The sequence below is a fragment of the Triturus cristatus genome, chromosome 3_2 (assembly GCF_964204655.1).
Source record: "Triturus cristatus chromosome 3_2, aTriCri1.1, whole genome shotgun sequence".
Taxonomy (NCBI): domain Eukaryota; kingdom Metazoa; phylum Chordata; class Amphibia; order Caudata; family Salamandridae; genus Triturus; species Triturus cristatus.
In genome coordinates this window covers 1179988034-1180006059 of record NC_140584.1, presented here as the reverse complement: position 1 = coordinate 1180006059, position 18026 = coordinate 1179988034, and the positions used below count along the sequence as shown (strand labels likewise).

The 18026-nt window shown below is 54.6% G+C and overlaps 1 protein-coding gene across 2 annotated transcripts in view; it reads left to right on the top strand.

Annotated features, from left to right (window-relative positions):
- The first annotated feature begins 3001 nt into the window (after positions 1-3001).
- IHH (Indian hedgehog signaling molecule) overlaps positions 3002-18026 on the top strand; it is a 212725-nt gene continuing 197700 nt past the window's right edge. The window contains exon 1 of one of the 2 annotated variants that reach the window (XM_085650068.1): positions 3002-14690. In XM_085650068.1, coding sequence (XP_085506194.1) covers positions 14388-14690 — 303 coding nt within the window. In that variant the 5' untranslated portion in view covers positions 3002-14387. Of the gene's footprint in view, positions 14691-16285; positions 16462-18026 lie in introns of those variants that run through there. The other variant, XM_085650069.1, reaches the window with a different exon arrangement.

Here is an 18026-nt window from a genome sequence, read left to right as displayed (position 1 = left end):
TTCCAGCTTCCGTTTGCGTTTTTTTACCAAAAAGATATGTCTGACCTTATACTAGAAAGCGATGACTGTCATGGAATGTTGGGTACAGTGCGCTATGTGTTTCACTACTTTATTTTCTAGAATCTTAGGGGCATATCGGCGAGGCGATAGAATTATCCCCGAGTTAGCGTCCATTTTCGGACGAAAAGCGGCGATAATTTTATCGCCCCATCAGCATGGCCACGCTAACGCGTGAATCCATGCCTTAGCGCCTGTTTCCGGAACGCCCAGCTTTGCATCTCTAATGAGATGCAAAGTGGACGTTCCTCCCCAAAATAACTGGAGAAATGTCGCTAACCGACATTTCTCCAATTATCAAGCTTCACGCTAACAAGCAGAGCGGTAAGAAAAGTAGCGCTAACCGTGGTTATCGCTACTTTCCTTAAGCCTGCTTTTCTTCCGACTTAGCCATGTAATCCAATGGGAGGTGGATTACATGGCTGAATCCACCTTGCCCTATCAGCAAGCTATCACCAGTCGCTGTACGATTATTGCTGGATTTCCAGCGATAATCGCACTGTTTCCTAGCTAACGCATAGATTTCTATCGCTTTGGAGATAAGAGTTGCTGATAGCATGCTATGTCCGCGATAGAATCCAGCGATAATTATCCTAGCGCTAAGTGCGCTTAGAGATAATTATCGCCTTGCCTTGCTGATTAGATACACAAAGCAAGGGGCAAACACTGCCTGCACTGGGGCAGAATATATACACAGAAAAAGAGGCAAACATAGCCCATGCCAAGGCAGATTTTATACACAGAGAAAGGGGCAAACACAGCCTGCACCTGGGGCAGAATATATACACAGAAATAGGGGCAACCACCGCCCGTGCCAGGGCAGATTTTATACACAGAGAAAGGGGCAAACACTGCCTGGGCCAGAGCAGATTATATACACAGAGAAAGGGGCAAACACTGTCTCTGCCAGGGAAAATTAGATACAAAGAGAAAGGGGCAAACAAGGCCCGTGCCAGGGCAGATTATAAATTTAGAGAAAGGGACAAACACTGCCTGCGCCGGGGCAGATTATATACACAGAAAGAGAGGCAAACACTGCCTGCACCAGGGCAGATTATATACATAGAGAAAGGGGCAACCACCGCCCGTGCCAGGGCAGATTATATACACAGAAAAAGGGGCAAACACTGCCTGCACCAGGGCAGATTAGAAACAGAAGGCAAAGGGCAAACACTGCCCGTGCCAGGGCAGATTATAACTTTAAAGAAAGAGGCAAACACTGCCCGTGCCAGGGCAGATTATAAATTTAGAGAAAGGAGCAAACACTGCCCGTGCCAGGGCAAATTAAATTCACAAAAAAAGGGGCAAACACTGCCTGCGCCAGGGCAGATTAGATACACAGAGAAAGGAGCAAACACTGCCTGTGCCAGGGCAAATTAGATACAAAGAGAAAGGGGCAAACAAGGCCCATGCCAGGGCAGATTATAAATTTAGAGTGAGGGACAAACACTGCCTGTGCTGGGCAGATTATATACACAGAAAAAGGGGCAAACACTGCCTGCGCCAGGTCAGATTAGAAACACAAGGCAAGGGGCAAACACTGCCTGTGACAGGGCAGATTATAATTTTAGAGAAAGGAGCAAACACTGCCCGTGCCAGGGCAGATTATAAATTTAGAGAAAGGAGCAAACACTGCCCTTGCCAGGGCAAATTAAATTCACAGAGAAAGGGGCAAACACTGCCTGCGCCAGGGCAGATTAGATACACAGAGAAAGGAGCAAACACTGCCTGCACCAGGGCAGATTAGAAACACAAAGCAAAGGGCAAACACTGCCCGTGCTAGGGCAGATTATAACTTTAGAGAAAGAGGCAAACACTGCCCGTGCCAGGGCAGATTATAAATTTAGAGAAAGGAGCAAACACTGCCCGTGCCAGGGCAAATTAAATTCACAGAGAAAGGGGCAAACACTGCCTGCGCCAGGGCAGATTAGATACACAGAGAAAGGAGCAAACACTGCCTGCACCAGGGCAGATTAGAAACACAAGGCAAAGGGCAAACACTGCCCGTGCCAGGGCAGATTATAAATTTAGAGAAAGGGACAAACACTGCCTGCGCCGGGGCAGATTATATACACAGAAAAAGGGGCAAACATTGCCTGCACCAGGGCAGATTATAAATTTAGAGAAAGGGACAAACACTGCCTGCGCCGGGGCAGATTATATACACAGAAAAAGGGGCAAACACTGCCTGCGCCAGGTCAGATTAGAAACACAAGGCAAGGGGCAAACACTGCCCGTGACAGGGCAGATTATAATTTCAGAGAAAGCAGCAAACACTGCCCGTGCCAGAGCAGATTATAAATTTAGAGAAAGGAGCAAACACTGCCCTTGCCAGGGCAAATTAAATTCACAGAGAAAGGGGCAAAAACTGCCTGCGCCAGGGCAGATTAGATACACAAAGCAAGGGGCAAACATTGCCCGTGCCAGAGCACATTATACACACAAACAGTGGTACACAAACTGCATATGCCAGGACAGATTATATACACCGATGCCAAGCACTGCATGTACCAGTGCAGAGGTACCCACACAAACATACACACCGATGGGAAAACATAAAATGCGACATGTCAGGTATATTTAACACGGAGGGGCAAACATAGCGTGTGCCGGTGCATATGTGTACACGCATGAGAGGGCAAACACCGGCTGCGCCTGGCAGATATGCAGGGGGGGGGGGCACGGGCCGCTGGCACCGGGCTCCCTCCGCCCCCCGTGCCCGGACAGGGGTCCCGGCTCTGTACCCCGACAAGTGCCAAAACAAACGGTCCCTTCCTATTCAAACAGTGCTGAGCGAGGCAGGAGAGGGGATTCCGGGGCCCATCGGCTCAGCCGACGAGCGCACACCCGCCCCTGGGCACACCGCGCTCCGCCAGCGAGGCACCAGCAGCTGGAGGCGGGGGGCATCGGCGCACGAGGAGCGCACACCCGCCCCTGGGCACACCGCGCTCCGCCAGCCGGGCACTAGCCGCTGCTTTGGTGGGGGGCATCGGGGCAGCCGCGCTGCGAGCCGGGAGCACATCGAGAGGAGCTCCCAGGGTGGTCGCCAGGGTTGCCGACCCCCGGAGCATAGGCGCCGCGGGCACATCACAGATCAGCCGGCCCGAGGCGGCGCCTGGAGCACCGGGACGGTAGACGCATCAGGGATCCTCTGGCACCAGATCACCAAACTCCGGGCGCAAAGGAACCGTGCGCGCGCCAGGGATCCGCTGGCACCGGCTCACCAGCCCTCAGCAGCGCCGGGAGCGCAGGACCGCAGACGCATCAGGGATCCACTGGCACCAGATCGCCAGACTCCGGGAGCACAGGTGCCGTGGGCGCGCCAGGGATCCGCTGGCACCGGATCACCAGCCCTCGGCAGCGAATCAGGGATCCACTGGCACCAGATCGCCAGACTCCGGGATCACAGTGACCGTGGGCGCGCCAGGGATCCGCAGCCAGGAAAACTCCAATCCTGGAGAAGCGGCGGGAGATCCTCGCGCCCTAGCGATCGGCGGGAGATCTTCTTGCCCGGGGTCAGTAGCGGCAGTGGGACCCCCAGCCTGCGGGGAGCGCGGGAAGTCCGTGTGAGCACAGCCGGGGTGGGAGCACGACCAGGAGCTCGAGAGCCACGAAAGACTCACCAGGGGGTCACGAGGACAGATCCCAGGAGGGCTGGAGCGAGGACAACCGAGAGACGTCCCGGGGGCGTGCAGGGGAGACACAGGGCAGGAGAATCGAGGGCAGGAGAGCTCGGACCAGAGAGACAAGTGACACGAGAGCTAGGACAAGAGAGACAAGTGACCAGAGAACTCAAGGGCAGGAGAGACCAGTGACGAGAGAGCTCAAGGGCAGGAGAGACCGGTGACGCAAGAGCTCGGGCCAGAGACATAAGTGACGAGAGAGCTTGGGCCAGAGAGACATGTGACGAGAGAACTCAAGGACCGGAGAGCCACAGGACAAGAGAGCTGGGGGCAGGAGAGACACATGACAAGAGAGCTCGAGGGCAGGAGAGACAAGTGACAAGAGAGCCTGGGACAGGAGAGAGTATTGACAAGAGAGCTGGGGGCAGGAGAGACACATGACAAGAGAGCTCGAGGGCAGGAGAGACAAGTGACAAGAGAGCCTGGGACAGGAGAGAGTATTGACAAGAGAGCTGGGGGCAGGAGAGACACATGACAAGAGAGCTCGAGGCCAGGTGAGACAAGTAACTAGAGAGCTCGGGTAGGAGAGACAAGTAACTAGAGAGCTCGAGGGCAGGAGAGACAAGTAACTAGAGAGCTCTGGCAGGAGAGACAAGTGACAGGAGAGCTCTGGGCAGGAGCGACACATGACAAGAGAAGTCAAGGGCAGTAAAGACACGTGACAAGAGAGCTCCGAGTGAGGACAACTGAGAGACCACCAGAGGGTCGTGCAGGAGAAACACATGACAAGAGACCTCGGGGGCAGGAGAGACCAGTGACAAGAGAACTCGGGGAGGAGAGACAAGCAACTAGAGAGCTCAGACAAGAGAGCTCAGGCGGGAGAGACAAGTAACTAGAGAGCTCGGGACAGGAGAGACAAGTGACAGGAGAGCTTGGGGGCGGGAGAGACAAGTGACAAGAGAGCTAGGACCAGAGAGACAAGTAACCAGAGAGCTCAAGGGCAGGAGAGACCAGTGACGAGAGAGTTCAAGGGCAGGAGAGACCGGTGACGCAAGAGCTCGGGCCAGAGAGACAAGTGACGAGAGTGCTTGGGCCAGAGAGACATGTGACGAGAGAGCTCAGGGCAGGAGAGACAAGTGACAAGAGAGCTTGGGAAGGCGAGACAAATGACAAGAGAGGTCGGGCAGGAAAGACCAGAGGCAAGAGAGCTAGGGGCAGGAGAGACAAGTGACAAGAGAGCCCGGGGCAGGAGAGACAAGTGACATGAGAGCTTGGGGGTAGGAGACACAAGTGACAAGAGAGGTGGGGGCAGGAGAGACAAGTGACGAGAGAGCTCAAGGGCAGGAGAAACAAGTGACAAGTGAACTCTAGGGCAGGAGAGACAAATGATGAGAGAGAAAGGGGAAGGAGAGACAAGTGACGAGAGAGCTCAAGGATCGGAGAGACAAGTGACAAAAGAGTTTGGGGCAAGAGAGACAAGTAACTAGAGAGCTCAGGGGAGACAAGTAACTAGAGAGCTCGGACATGAGAGACAAGTAACTAGAGAGCTAAGGGCAGGAGAGACAAGTGACCGGAGAGCTCGGGCAGGACAGACAAGTGACAAGAAAGCTGGCACCAAAGAGACAAGTGACAAGAGAGCTCGGGGCAGGAGAGACAAGTGACAAGAGCGCTCGGGGCAGGAGACACAAGTGACAAGAGAGCTAGGACCAGAGAGACAAGTGACGAGAGAGCTCAAGGGCAGGATAGACCAGTGACGCGAGAGCTCGAGCCAGAGAGACAAGTGACGAGAGAGCTTGGGCCAGAGAGAAATGTGACGAGAGAGCTCAGTGCAGGAGAGACAAGTGACAAGAGAACTCAAGAACAGGAGAGACACGTGATGAGAGAGCTCAAGGGCAGGAGAGACACGTGACAAGAGAGCTCGGACAGGAGAGACCAGAGACAAGAGAGCTCGGGGCAGGAGAGACAAGTGACAAGAGAGATCAGGGCAGGAGAGACAAGTGACAAGAGAGCTTGGGGGTAGGAGACACAAGTGACAAGAGAGGTGGGGGCAGGAGAGACAAGTGACGAGAGAGCTCAAGGGCAGGAAAAAACAAGTGACAAGTGAACTCTAGGGCAGGAGAGACAAGTGACGAGAGAGCAAGGGGAAGGAGAGACAAGTGACGAGAGAGCTCAAGGACCGGAGAGACAAGTGACAAAAGAGTTTGGGGCAGGAGAGACCAGAGCACGAGAGCTCGGGCAGGAGAGACAAGTAACTAGAGAGCTCAGGCAGGAGAGACACGTAACTAGAGAGCTCAGGGCAGGAGAGACAAGTGACAGGAGAGCTCGGACCAGAGAGACAAGTGACAAGAGTGCTCGGGCAGGAGACACAAGTGACAGGAGAGCTCGGGCAGGAGAGACAAGTAACAAGAGAGCTCAAGGACCGGAGAGACAAGTGACAAGTGAGCTGGGGGGCACGAGAGACAAGCGACGAGAGAGCTCCGAGCACGACAGTCAAGTGACCAGAGAGCTCAAGGACAGGAAAAACAAGTAACAAGCGAGCTCGGGGCAGAAGAGACGAATGTTAAGAGAGTTCAGGGCAGGAGAGACGTGACAAGAGAGCTCTGGCAGGAGAAACAAGTCACAAGAGAGCTCCGGCAGGAGATACAATTGACGAGAGAGCATGGGCAGGAGATACAAGTTACAAGAGAGCTCATGGGCAGGATAGACAAGTGACAAGAGAGCTCGGACAGAAGACACAAGTGACAAGAGAGCTTGGAGCAGGAGAGACACATGACAAGAGAGCTCAGGGCAGGAGAGACCTGTGACAAGATAATTCGGAGCAGGATAGACACGTGACAAGAGAGCTCAGGGGTAGGAGAGACCAGTGACAAGAGAGCTCGAGCAGAAGACACAAGTGACAAGAGAGCTTGGAGCAGGAGAGACACATGACAAGAGAGCTCAGGGCAGGAGAGACCTGTGACAAGATAGCTCGGAGCAGGATAGACACGTGACAAGAGAGCTCAGGGGTAGGAGAGACCAGTGACAAGAGAGCTCGGGCAGAAGACACAAGTGACAAGAGAGCTTGGAGCAGGAGAGACACATGACAAGAGAGCTCAGGGCAGGAGAGACGTGTGACAAGATAGCTCGGAGCAGGATAGACACGTGACAAGAGAGCTCAGGGGGAGGAGAGACCAGTGACAAGAGAGCTCAGGCAGAAGACACAAGTGACAAGAGAGCTTGGAGCAGGAGAGACACATGACAAGAGAGCTCAGGGGTAGGAGAGACCAGTGACAAGAGAGCTAGGGGCGGGAGATTCCGGTGGCAAGAGAGCTCGATGGTAGGAGAGACTGGTGACAAGATAGCTCGGAGCAGGATAGACATGTGACAAGAGAGCTAGGGGCAGGATAGACCGATGACAAGAGAGGGCTGGCAGGAGAGACAAGTGTCAAGAGAGCTCTGGGGCAGGAGAGACAAGTGACAAGAGAGCTGGGACAGGAGAGACACATGACAAGAGAGCTCTGGGACTAGAGAGACAAGAAACAAGAGAGCTTGGGGCAGGAGAGACAAGTGACAAGAGAGCTTGGGCAGGAGATTGGTGGCAAAAGAGCGCAGGGCAGGGGAGTCAAGAGAGCTCGGGCAGGAAAGGCAAGTGACAAGAGAGCTTGAGAGCAGGAGAGACTGGTGGCAAGAGAGCTTGAGAGCAGGAAAGACCGCTCAAGAGAGAGCTCAAAGTCAGGAGATAGAAGCGACAAGAGAGCTCAGGGCAGGAGAGACAAGCGATGAGAGAACTCGGATCGGTGCAGGAGAGACAAGCAACGAGAGAGCTGGGGGAAGGAGAGACAAGTGACAAGGGAGCTCTGCTCAGGAGAAACAAGCGACGAGAGAACTCAAGGGCAGGAGAGACAAGTGACAAGAGAGCTCGGCTCGGCGCAGGAGAGACAAGTGACAAAAGAGCTCGGCTCGGCGCAGGAGAGACAAGTAACGAGAGAGCTCGGGGTAGAAGAGACAAGTGACGAGAGAGCTCGGCTCGGCGCAGGAGAGATAAGTGACAAGAGAACTCGGGGTAGGAGAGACAAGCAACGAGAGAGCTGGGGGCAGGAGAGACAAGTGACAAGGGAGCTCCGCAAAGGAGAGACAAGCGACGAGAGAACTCAAGGGCAGGAGAGACAAGTGAAAGAGAGCTCGGCGCAGGAGAGACAAGTGACGAGAGAGCTCGGGGGAGGAGAGACGAGTGACGAGAGAGTTCGGCGCAGGAGAGACAAGTGACAAGAGAGCTCGGCTCGGCGCAGGAGAGACAAGTGACAAGAGAGCTCGGCGCAGGAGAGACAAGTGACGAGCGAGCTCGGGGTAGGAGAGACAAGTGTCGAGAGAGCCCGGCTCGGTGCAGGAGCGCTCTGCAGAAGCTCCCGGAAGCCCAGGAGAAGTCTCGGGCAGCAGAGCGCAGAGGGGTCTCCCGGTTCCATGCCCATGAGCCGGGGCCAGGCTGGTCATGGATCACCGGTGTGGGGCGTGAGGTGCTGACCCCCGCTCCTCGCAGGGGCCCGCGGACGGCAGAGAGGGGGCGGACTGGAAAGGGGCCCCTCGTAGCCCACAGCAGGGCCCCGCTCCTGCGGACCCCTGATTGGATTAAACCCCAGTGGCAAGTCAGTTTCGCGGCTGATCGTCCGTGGACCCTGAGAGCGCTCCTGGGGCCGCTCTGAAGCCTCCCTTATCCAGAGCTGGGCACTCTGAGTCCTAAGCCCGCAGCAGGACGTCCGCTGTGGCACCTTCTGCCGGGGTCTCACCCCTCAGCTCACCCTGGCGCTCGTCAGCCCGGGTCTTACCCGCGTCCACTCTGGTACCCTTGGCACAGGTGTGCTCACCCCAATCCGGAACCCTCGGGTTAGCCTGACCCGTCTGCCGAGCCTGCTGCCGCACGGGCGGACCGACCTGCTTCCCGCCCCCCGCCCTCCCTCCCCATCCCGCCCGAGGGCACACTTCCCGCCACAGGTCCCTGCACCTCCCTCCTCCGCCCGGCAGGAGGCGCACTCCCCGCACTGGACCCACGCCTGGGAGCAGCCCCGAACCGGACTCTGAACCCGACCTCAGTCTGCAGCCGTCCCGACACCCGCCGGGACCGGGGACAGCTTTAGAGCCGCGCTCGGCCCCAGGGGGCTTACCTGGGACTGGGCAGAGACAGTTCCTAAAGGACCACACTGTATCTGGGCAAAGACGGGACCAATCTGGACTGGACAGAGACTGTTTCAAAAGGACCAATCTGGACTGGACAGAGACTGTCCCAATAGGACCAATCTGGACTGGACAGAGACTGTCCCAAAAGGACCAATCTGTACTGGACCGAGACTGTCCCAAAAGGACCAATCTGTACTGGACCGAGACTGTCCCAAAAGGACCAATCTGGACTGGAGACTGTCCCAAAAGGACCAATCTGGACTGGACAGAGACTGTCCCAAAAGGACTAATCTGGACTGGAGACTGTCCCAAAAGGACCAATCTGGACTGGACAGAGACTGTCCCAAAAGGCCCAATCTGGACTGGAGACTGTCCCAAAAGGACCAATCTGTACTGGGCAGAGACTGTCCCAAAAGGACCAATCTGGACTGGACCGAGACTGTGCCAAAAGGACTAATCTGGACAGTACAGAGACTGTCCCAAAAGGACCAATCTAGACAGGTCAGAGACTGTCCCAACAGGACCAATCTGGACTGGAGACTGTCCCAAAAGGGCCAATATGGACTGGGCAGAGACTGTCCCAACAGGACCAATCTGGACTGGAGACTGTCCCAAAAGGACCAATCTGGACTGGACAGCGACTGTCCCAAAAGGACCAATCTGAACTGGACAGAGACTATCCCAAATGGGGCATACCTGAGTCTGGGCACAGACACCCTCCCACTTCTCCTGGGGCATACCTGAGTCTGGGCACAGACCCCCTCCTGGGTCATACCTGAGTCTGGGCCGAGGTCGTCCATCCACCGAGGTGCCCCGAAAGAGAGGGCCTGCTTTGGGCTCGGCAGAGCCTGGCACGGAGTTGCCCCGATCCTGCAGTAGAATTAAAGACATGTCCTGGAGTAAAAACGTCCCACCGGTAAAATGTGACCTGGAGAAAAACTGTCTCCGAGCACTGGTTGGAGGGAAGACTATTCCAAGGCGGAAACTGTTTGCAATCAAAGTAAAACAACTGTTCTGCACTCAAGTCTGTTGGGATACAGTGTAACTAGGAGTGAACGCTGTATTAGATGCTGAAAAAAAAGCTAAAAGCTATTATTGAATAAAAACTATTTCCTAATAAAAAACTTTCGGGGCTGAAAACTGCCAGAGGAAATGGTATATTGAAATTTAAAAAATAGCTTTCTGAGAATTAAGGTTGTCCTTCTGTTAAAAAAGTGATGTGAAATAAAAACCGTCTTGAAGGAATGTCAGAGGTTGAATAAGAAAGAGAGTAAAAACTGCCCAGAAAGAATACCCAAACTGGAGCAAAGTGGATAGTAAAAACTGCCCAGAAAGAATACCCGAACTGGAGTAAAGTGGAGAGTAAAAACTGCCCAGAAAGAATACCCGAACTGGAGTAAAGTGGAGAGTAAAAACTGCCCAGAAAGAATACCCGAACTGGAGTAAAGTGGAGAGTAAAAACTGCCCAGAAAGAATACCCGAACTGGAGTAAAGTGGAGAGTAAAAACTGCCCAGAAAGTATACCCAAACTGGAGTAAAGTGGAGAGTAAAAACTGCCCAGAAAGTATACCCGAACTGGAGTAAAGTGGAGAGTAAAAACTGCCCAGAAAGTATACCCAAACTGGAGTAAAGTGGAGAGTAAAAACTGCCCAGAAAGAATACCCAAACTGGAGTAAAGTGGATAGTAAAAACTGCCCAGAAAGAATACCCGAACTGGAGTAAAGTGGATAGTAAAAACTGCCCAGAAAGAATACCCGAACTGGAGTAAAGTGGATAGTAAAAACTGCCCAGAAAGAATACCCGAACTGGAGTAAAGTGGAGAGTAAAAACTGCCCAGAAAGAATACCCGAACTGGAGTAAAGTGGATAGTAAAAACTGCCCAGAAAGCATACCCGAACTGGAGTAAAGTGGATAGTAAAAACTGCCCAGAAAGAATACCCGAACTGGAGTAAAGTGGATAGTAAAAACTGCCCAGAAAGAATACCCGAACTGGAGTAAAGTGAATAGTAAAAACTGTCTGGAAGGTCTTGGATTGAAGGAAAAACTAGTAAAAAATGTGTGAAAGTAAAAGAAGGAGGATATCCGCGTGAATCGGAGCCCAGTGAGTCCTGGAGTAAAGTTTGTGATGGAGTACAGCAGACACTTGAATGACGTTTGTGCTGGAGGTGAGCTTGCCCTGGAGTAAAGCTCCATCGCACTCACACTTTCCTTGAGCCATCCTGGGATCGCAGCTGGGGCCATCCCTGCGCCCCCCTCCGCAGCATCCTGGAGACTGCCTCCACAAACCGGAACTGGACATTGGTCCACAGGCCATCCTCCACCCACGTGGGGCCAGGCTGGTACCAGGCTGCAGTCTTATTCACAGCCCATCAGATGACCCCCTGCAAGAAACCCACAGGGCCCCTCCACCAGCAACCCCAGACGAGAGGGGACCGCCTGCTCTGCAGTGGCGAAAGGAGCGCGAGACGAGGGGATGCCTGTTCCTCTGTGCACCCGAGCATCATCTGAAGAAGACCTGTAACTTCCTTCATCACTAAAGCAGACTGAAACACGAAACTGACAGCACCGCGAGCAATCACCCACCGGCAGCCATCCAGCCTGTCGCAAGGAGCTGCCACCACCCTCGAGCAATCAGCCACGCGCAGCAATCCCAGGTCACTTATACAGCCTGACACGAGGAACTGACAGCACCGCGAGCAATCACCCACCGGCAGCCATCCAGCCTGCCACAGGGAGCTGCCACCACCCTTGAACAATCGCCTATCAGCAACAATCCCAGATCACTAATCCATCCTGAAGCGACGAGCTGACAGCACCGCGAGCAATCAACCACGCGCAGCAATCCCAGATCACTAATCCAGCCTGATACGAGGCACTGAAATCACCGCGAGCAATCAGCCACCGGTAGCAATCCCAGGTCACTAATCCAGCCTGATGCAAGGAACTGACAGCACCGAGAGCAATCACCCACCGGCAGCCATCCAGCCTGTCTCAAGGAGCTGCCACCACCCTCGAGCAATCAGCCACGCGCAGCAATCCCAGGTCACTTATACAGCCTGACACGAGGAACTGACAGCACCGCGAGCAATCACCCACCGGCAGCCATCCAGCCTGCCACAGGGAGCTGCCACCACCCTTGAACAATCGCCTATCAGCAACAATCCCAGATCACTAATCCAGCCTGAAGTGAGGAGCTGACAGCACCGAGAGCAATCACCCAGGCCCAGCAATCCCAGATCATTCACCCACCAGCGCAAATACCAGTAACAACATTCTTCACCAAATCCAGCCTCACACCAGAGACTGACAGCGCTGTGAGGAGTCATCGACCAGCAGATAACCCCAGAGCAGACCAGGAACTGCTAACACCAGGGACTGACAGCACTGTGAAGAGTCACCGACCAGCAGATAACCACAGAGCAGACCAGACTGCTAACACCAGGAACTGACAGCACTGTGAGGAGTTACCGACCAGCAGATAACCCCAGAGCAGACCAGGAACTGCTAACACCAGGGACTGACAGCACTGTGAGGAGTCACCGACCAGCAGACAACCCCAGGGCAGACCAGACTGCTAACACCAGGGACTGACAGCGCTGTGAAGAGTCACCGACCAGTAGATAACCCCAGGGCAGACCAGACTACTAACACCAGGGACTGACAGCGCTGTGCTGTGAGGAGTCACCTATCAGCAGATAATCCCAGGGCAGAACAGACTGCTAACACCAGGGACTGACAGCGCTGTGAGGAGTCACCGAACAGCAGATAACCCCAGAGCAGACCAGGAACTGCTAACACCAGGGACTGACAGCGCTGTGAGGAGTCACCGACCAGCAGATAACCCCAGAGCAGACCAGGAACTGCTAACACCAGGGACTGACAGCGCTGCGAGGAGTCACCGACCAGCAGATAACCCCAGAGCAGACCAGGAACTGCTAACACCAGGGACTGACATCACTGTGAGGAGTTAACGACCAGCAGATAGCCCCAGGGCAGACCAGACCAGACTGCTAACACCAGGGACTGACAGCGCTGTGAGGAGTCACCGACCAGCAGATAACCCCAGGGCAGACCAGACTGCTAACACCAGTGACTGACAGCGCTGTGAGGACTCACCGACCAGCAGATAACCCCAGAGCAGACCAGGGACTGCTAACACCAGGGACTGGCAGCGCTGTGAGGAGTCACCGACCAGCAGATAACCCCAAAGCAGACCAGGAACTGCTAACACCAGGGACTGACAGCGCCGTGAGGACCTGGAACTATTTTGACAGTCACTCTTGAGGATTATTACAAGTGCCGAGGAATCACGTGCACCACGAGGAACGACTCCCCTCTCTCCCCCCACCCCCTCAACAGACATTTCACTCCAGGGCTGACCTTACAGCCGGGGTCCGTTCTTTGAAACCCCCCACGCATAACACCCAGAAACACCTTAGACACAATCCCACAGAGACAGTCCCCAGCGATCACCTCCCCCCTGGAATCTCACCCTCAAAGGGATCCACAGTGATCCCGTCACACCCGACGGGGGGACATCACACCCAAGGGATCACCTGAAGGTAACACTTCACTCAGTGACCCTCCCCGCACAGGGAGCCATCACACCCGAGGGATCACCCGCAGGTAACACTTCACTCAGTGACCCTCCCCGCACAGGGAGCCATCACACCCGAGGGATCACCCGCAGGTAACACTTCACTCAGTGACCCTCCCCGCACAGGGAGCCATCACACCCGAGGGATCACCCGCAGGTAACACTTCACTCAGTGACCCTCCCCTCACAGGGAGCCATCACACCCGAGGGATCACCCGCAGGTAACACTTCACTCAGTGACCCTCCCCGCACAGGGAGCCATCACACCCGAGGGATCACCCGCAGGTAACACTTCACTCAGTGACCCTCCCCGCACAGGGAGCCATCACACCCGAGGGATCACCCGCAGGTAACACTTCACTCAGTGACCCTCCCCGCACAGGGAGCCATCACACCCGAGGGATCACCCGCAGGTAACACTTCACTCAGTGACCCTCCCGCACAGGGAGCCATCACACGAGGGATCACCCGCAGGTAACACTTCACTCAATGACCCTCCCCGCACAGGGAGCTATCACACCCGAGGGATCACCCGCAGGTAACACTTCACTCAGTGACCCTCCCCGCACAGGGAGCTGTTACACCCGAGGGATCACCCGCAGGTAACACTTCACTCAGTGACCAACCACGCACGGGAGCCGTTACACCCGAGGGATCACCCGCAGGTAACACTTCACCCTGTGACCCTCCCCGCACGAGAGCCCTCACACCCTAGGCTTCGTAACACCTCATTTCGCTAATCCTCCCTGCCGGGGGGGTCGTCACATCGGAGCAGTCACCTGAATGAGACACACCGCCAGGACAGGATAGCCCATCGCCCCAGGAGAGAGGTGTCACCCTCCTTCCCACCCAGAGCGCGATCCCCCGGAGGAGCAGACACCCCCTTACCTCAGGAGCCCCAGCACCGAGCGTCCCCCCAGGACCCGCCTCCCCGGGCTGCGGCCGCTCCTCTCTCCTCCATGAAGCTGCTGGCCCTCCCTCTGCTGGCCGTGGGCTGCGCCCTGCTACTGGGGGCCCCCGGGGCGCTGGGCTGCGGGCCTGGACGGGTGATCGGCCGCAGACCCAGGCCCCCGAGGCTCATCCCGCTCTCCTACAAGCAGTTCCTGCCCCACGTGCCTGAGAAGACCCTTGGGGCCAGTGGGCGCTATGAGGGCAAGATAGCCCGCAACTCGGAGCGCTTCAAGGAGCTGACGCCCAACTACAACCCGGACATCATCTTCAAGGACGAGGAGAACACGGGGGCGGACCGGATCATGACCCAGGTGAGCGATCTACTGGGGGTCTGTGGGGGCGCTGCAGCGGCTCGTGGCTGGGTGGGGGTATGACTGGAGGACCGAGCTGGGGGGTTGTGGTCTGGGAGAGCAGATCAAGACGCGGCACTGGGACAGATCTACCGGGGATCTGTGGGATTATGACCCAGGCGAGCGATCTACTGGGGATCTGTGGGGTCACAACCGTGGGTCGTGACTGGGTGGGTGTTTATGTGGCTACGGGAGAGATTACTGATCGGAGGACCGATCTGGGGGTTTGTGGTCTGGGAGAGCGGATCAAGACAGATCTACTGGGGATCACGACACAGGCGAGGAAATTCTGGGGTTACACGAGTGGATCATGAGTCAAAGGAGAGATGCACTGGAAATCTTTGGGCACACGAGTCCGAATCATGACCCAGGTGAGAGACCTACTGGGTATCAGTGGGGTCACAGCAGGGGGCCATGACCCGGTGGCAGTTTATGGGGTTACAGAAGTGTATAATGGCTCGTGAGAGAGATCTACCGAGGATCTGTGGGATGGAGAAGGATATCATGGGAAGGCAGGAGTGAGCCCTAAAGCAGGTGAGGGGTCTACTGGGATCACTGGGGTGGATCGCGGCTCAAGTGTCAGATCAGGGAACGTAGAGTGGATTGTGATCCAGACACGGGGTCCGTGGGTAAAGAATTGATGACTGTGCATCTGGTGAGAGATCTATGGAGCCACAGAAGTAGATCATGACTTGCGGCAGAGATCTCCTGACGATACATCGGATACCAGGAGTGGATCCCTCCTCGAGGGAGGTACCTGCAGGGATCCCTGAAACTGGAGTTGGCCTTGACCCGGGGAGGGGTTTACTGGGGGTCTGTGGGAACACTGGGATTTATTGTGATCCAGGCCAAGGGTCCTCTGATAAGGTATGAGGAAGTAGGAGTGGATCTTGATCCGAGGGAGGGATCTACTGAGGATGGGGACTGAGGAAATCTGCTGGGGTTTCATGAGACCTCAGGAATTATTTATGGCTCCGATGTGGGATCTACTGTAAGGTCTATGGGAAGACCGGGGTGGATTATTGTGGGATGAGAGCTCAACAGGGATCTGTGGGAACACAACTGATTATAATCCAGAGGAGGGATCTCTGTGGATCTATGAAAACGAGTGAGCCATGTCCTGGGAGTGAGACCTCCAGGGGACCTATTGGAACATCGGCCTATTCATTACCGAGGTGAGGGTCAAACTGGGGTCAAGTGGAAGATCTATAGAACCAGAGGGCAGATTAATGACCCGCGGGAATCTGTGGCAAACATGACCTTATCATGACCCCGGCTAGACTAACTAACAGTGGGGATCTGTTGGTCAATATGACCCGGTTACGACCCCAGATACAATAATGACCACTGGTGGTCGATGGGAAAAGAGGATCTGAGCATGACCTGGGTGAGGGATCTGTTGTGAATCTACGACAACGTGTGAATGGATCAAGATATAGTTCATGGATCCGCTGAGGACCTAGGGATCACCGGGTTGTCATGACGTCAGGGAGGATCGAGGCCAGCGCTGGAGTGTGTCATTACAAGCGCAGCAGTCCAAAGAGAGGCTGCCTTGGGATCACTGGGAACACGGAGTCAGATCCTGACCCAAGTGAGAGATCTACTGGAGATCTATTAGGAACTCTATAGGATCATGCATTTGGCTAGGGATACACTGGGGATTTATGACAACGCAGGAGCGAGTCAGACCTACAGGGAATATGTCAGGATGTCAGACCAACTTATGACCAAGGTGAGGGATCAACTAGGGGTCTACGGGGAGATCTACAGGATTACAGTGTAGAATAATACCCACTGACGATATATGGGACAACAGGACCAGACCACGACCCAGATGAAAGATCAGCCGGGGTATTCAAGATACAGCTGGGAGGTCTCCTGGGAATCTATTGGATCACATAAGTGGGCTATGGCGACTGGGTATTTATGAGATCACAGGAGGGGTCATGACTCGAGGAGAGGTCGATTGGGGATCTTTCAGAACAAGTGGCCAGATCATGACCCAAACGAGGGATTTAATGTGGATCTTCTGGAAAACCTATAGGATCGCAGGGCAGGATCCCGACTCGGTGAGATGGCACTGGATGGTACATGAGTGACAAGCCCCAGGAGGTGCAGTGGGCTATACCGGTGTATATATGTGAGATTGACATGCAATGTGCAGTGGGGCATACCAGAGGGTACCTGTGAGCTTTGACCTGACATGCTGTGTTAGACGTCCCAGGAATATGTGGTGATGTTTGACGGAGACACACCTGTGAGACTCACCGGGAATGTGCAATGGAATATAACAAAGAAAAACATGTGAGATGTACCAGGGATTTGTGGTGGGGTGCACCGGAGACACACATGTGAGGTTCACAGGGCATGTACAGAGAGGTATACCGGAGGTACACCTGTGAGACTTACCATGTATGTGCAGTGAGGTATACAGGAGGCACACCTGTGAGACTTACCATGTATGTACAGTGAGGTATACAGGAGGCACACCGGTGAGACTTGCCATGTATGTCAGTGAGGTATACAGGAGGCACACCTGTGAGACTTACCATGTATCTGCAGTGAGGTATACAGGAGGCATACCCGTGAGACTTACCCTGTATGTGCAGTGAGGTATACCGGAGAAACACCTGTGAGACTTACCATGTATGTGTAGTGAGGTATACAGGAGGCACACCTGTGAGACTTACCATGTATGTACAGTGAGGTATACAGGAGGCACACCGGTGAGACTTGCCATGTATGTCAGTGAGGTATACAGGAGGCACACCTGTGAGACTTACCATGTATCTGCAGTGAGGTATACAGGAGGCATACCCGTGAGACTTACCCTGTATGTGCAGTGAGGTATACCGGAGAAACACCTGTGAGACTTACCATGTATGTGTAGTGAGGTATACCGGAGACACACCTGTGAGACTTACCATGTATGTGCAGTGAGGTAAACCAGAGACATACCTGTCAGGTTAACATGTATGTTCAGTGACGTAAACCAGAGACACACCTGTGATGTTAACCATGTTATGTTCAGTGACGTAAACCAGAGACACACCTTGACATTAACCATGTATGTGCAGTGAGCTATACCGGAGACACACCTGTGAGGCTTACCATTGTATGTGCTATAAGGTATACCGGAGACGTACCTGTGAGTATGCAGTGAGGTAAACCAGAGACATATCTGTCAGGTTATCCATGTATGTTCAGTGACGTAAACCAGAGACACACCTGTGGGAATCACCAGACATGTAAAGAAAGGCACACCGGAGACACACATGTTATGTTCATGTCCAGTGG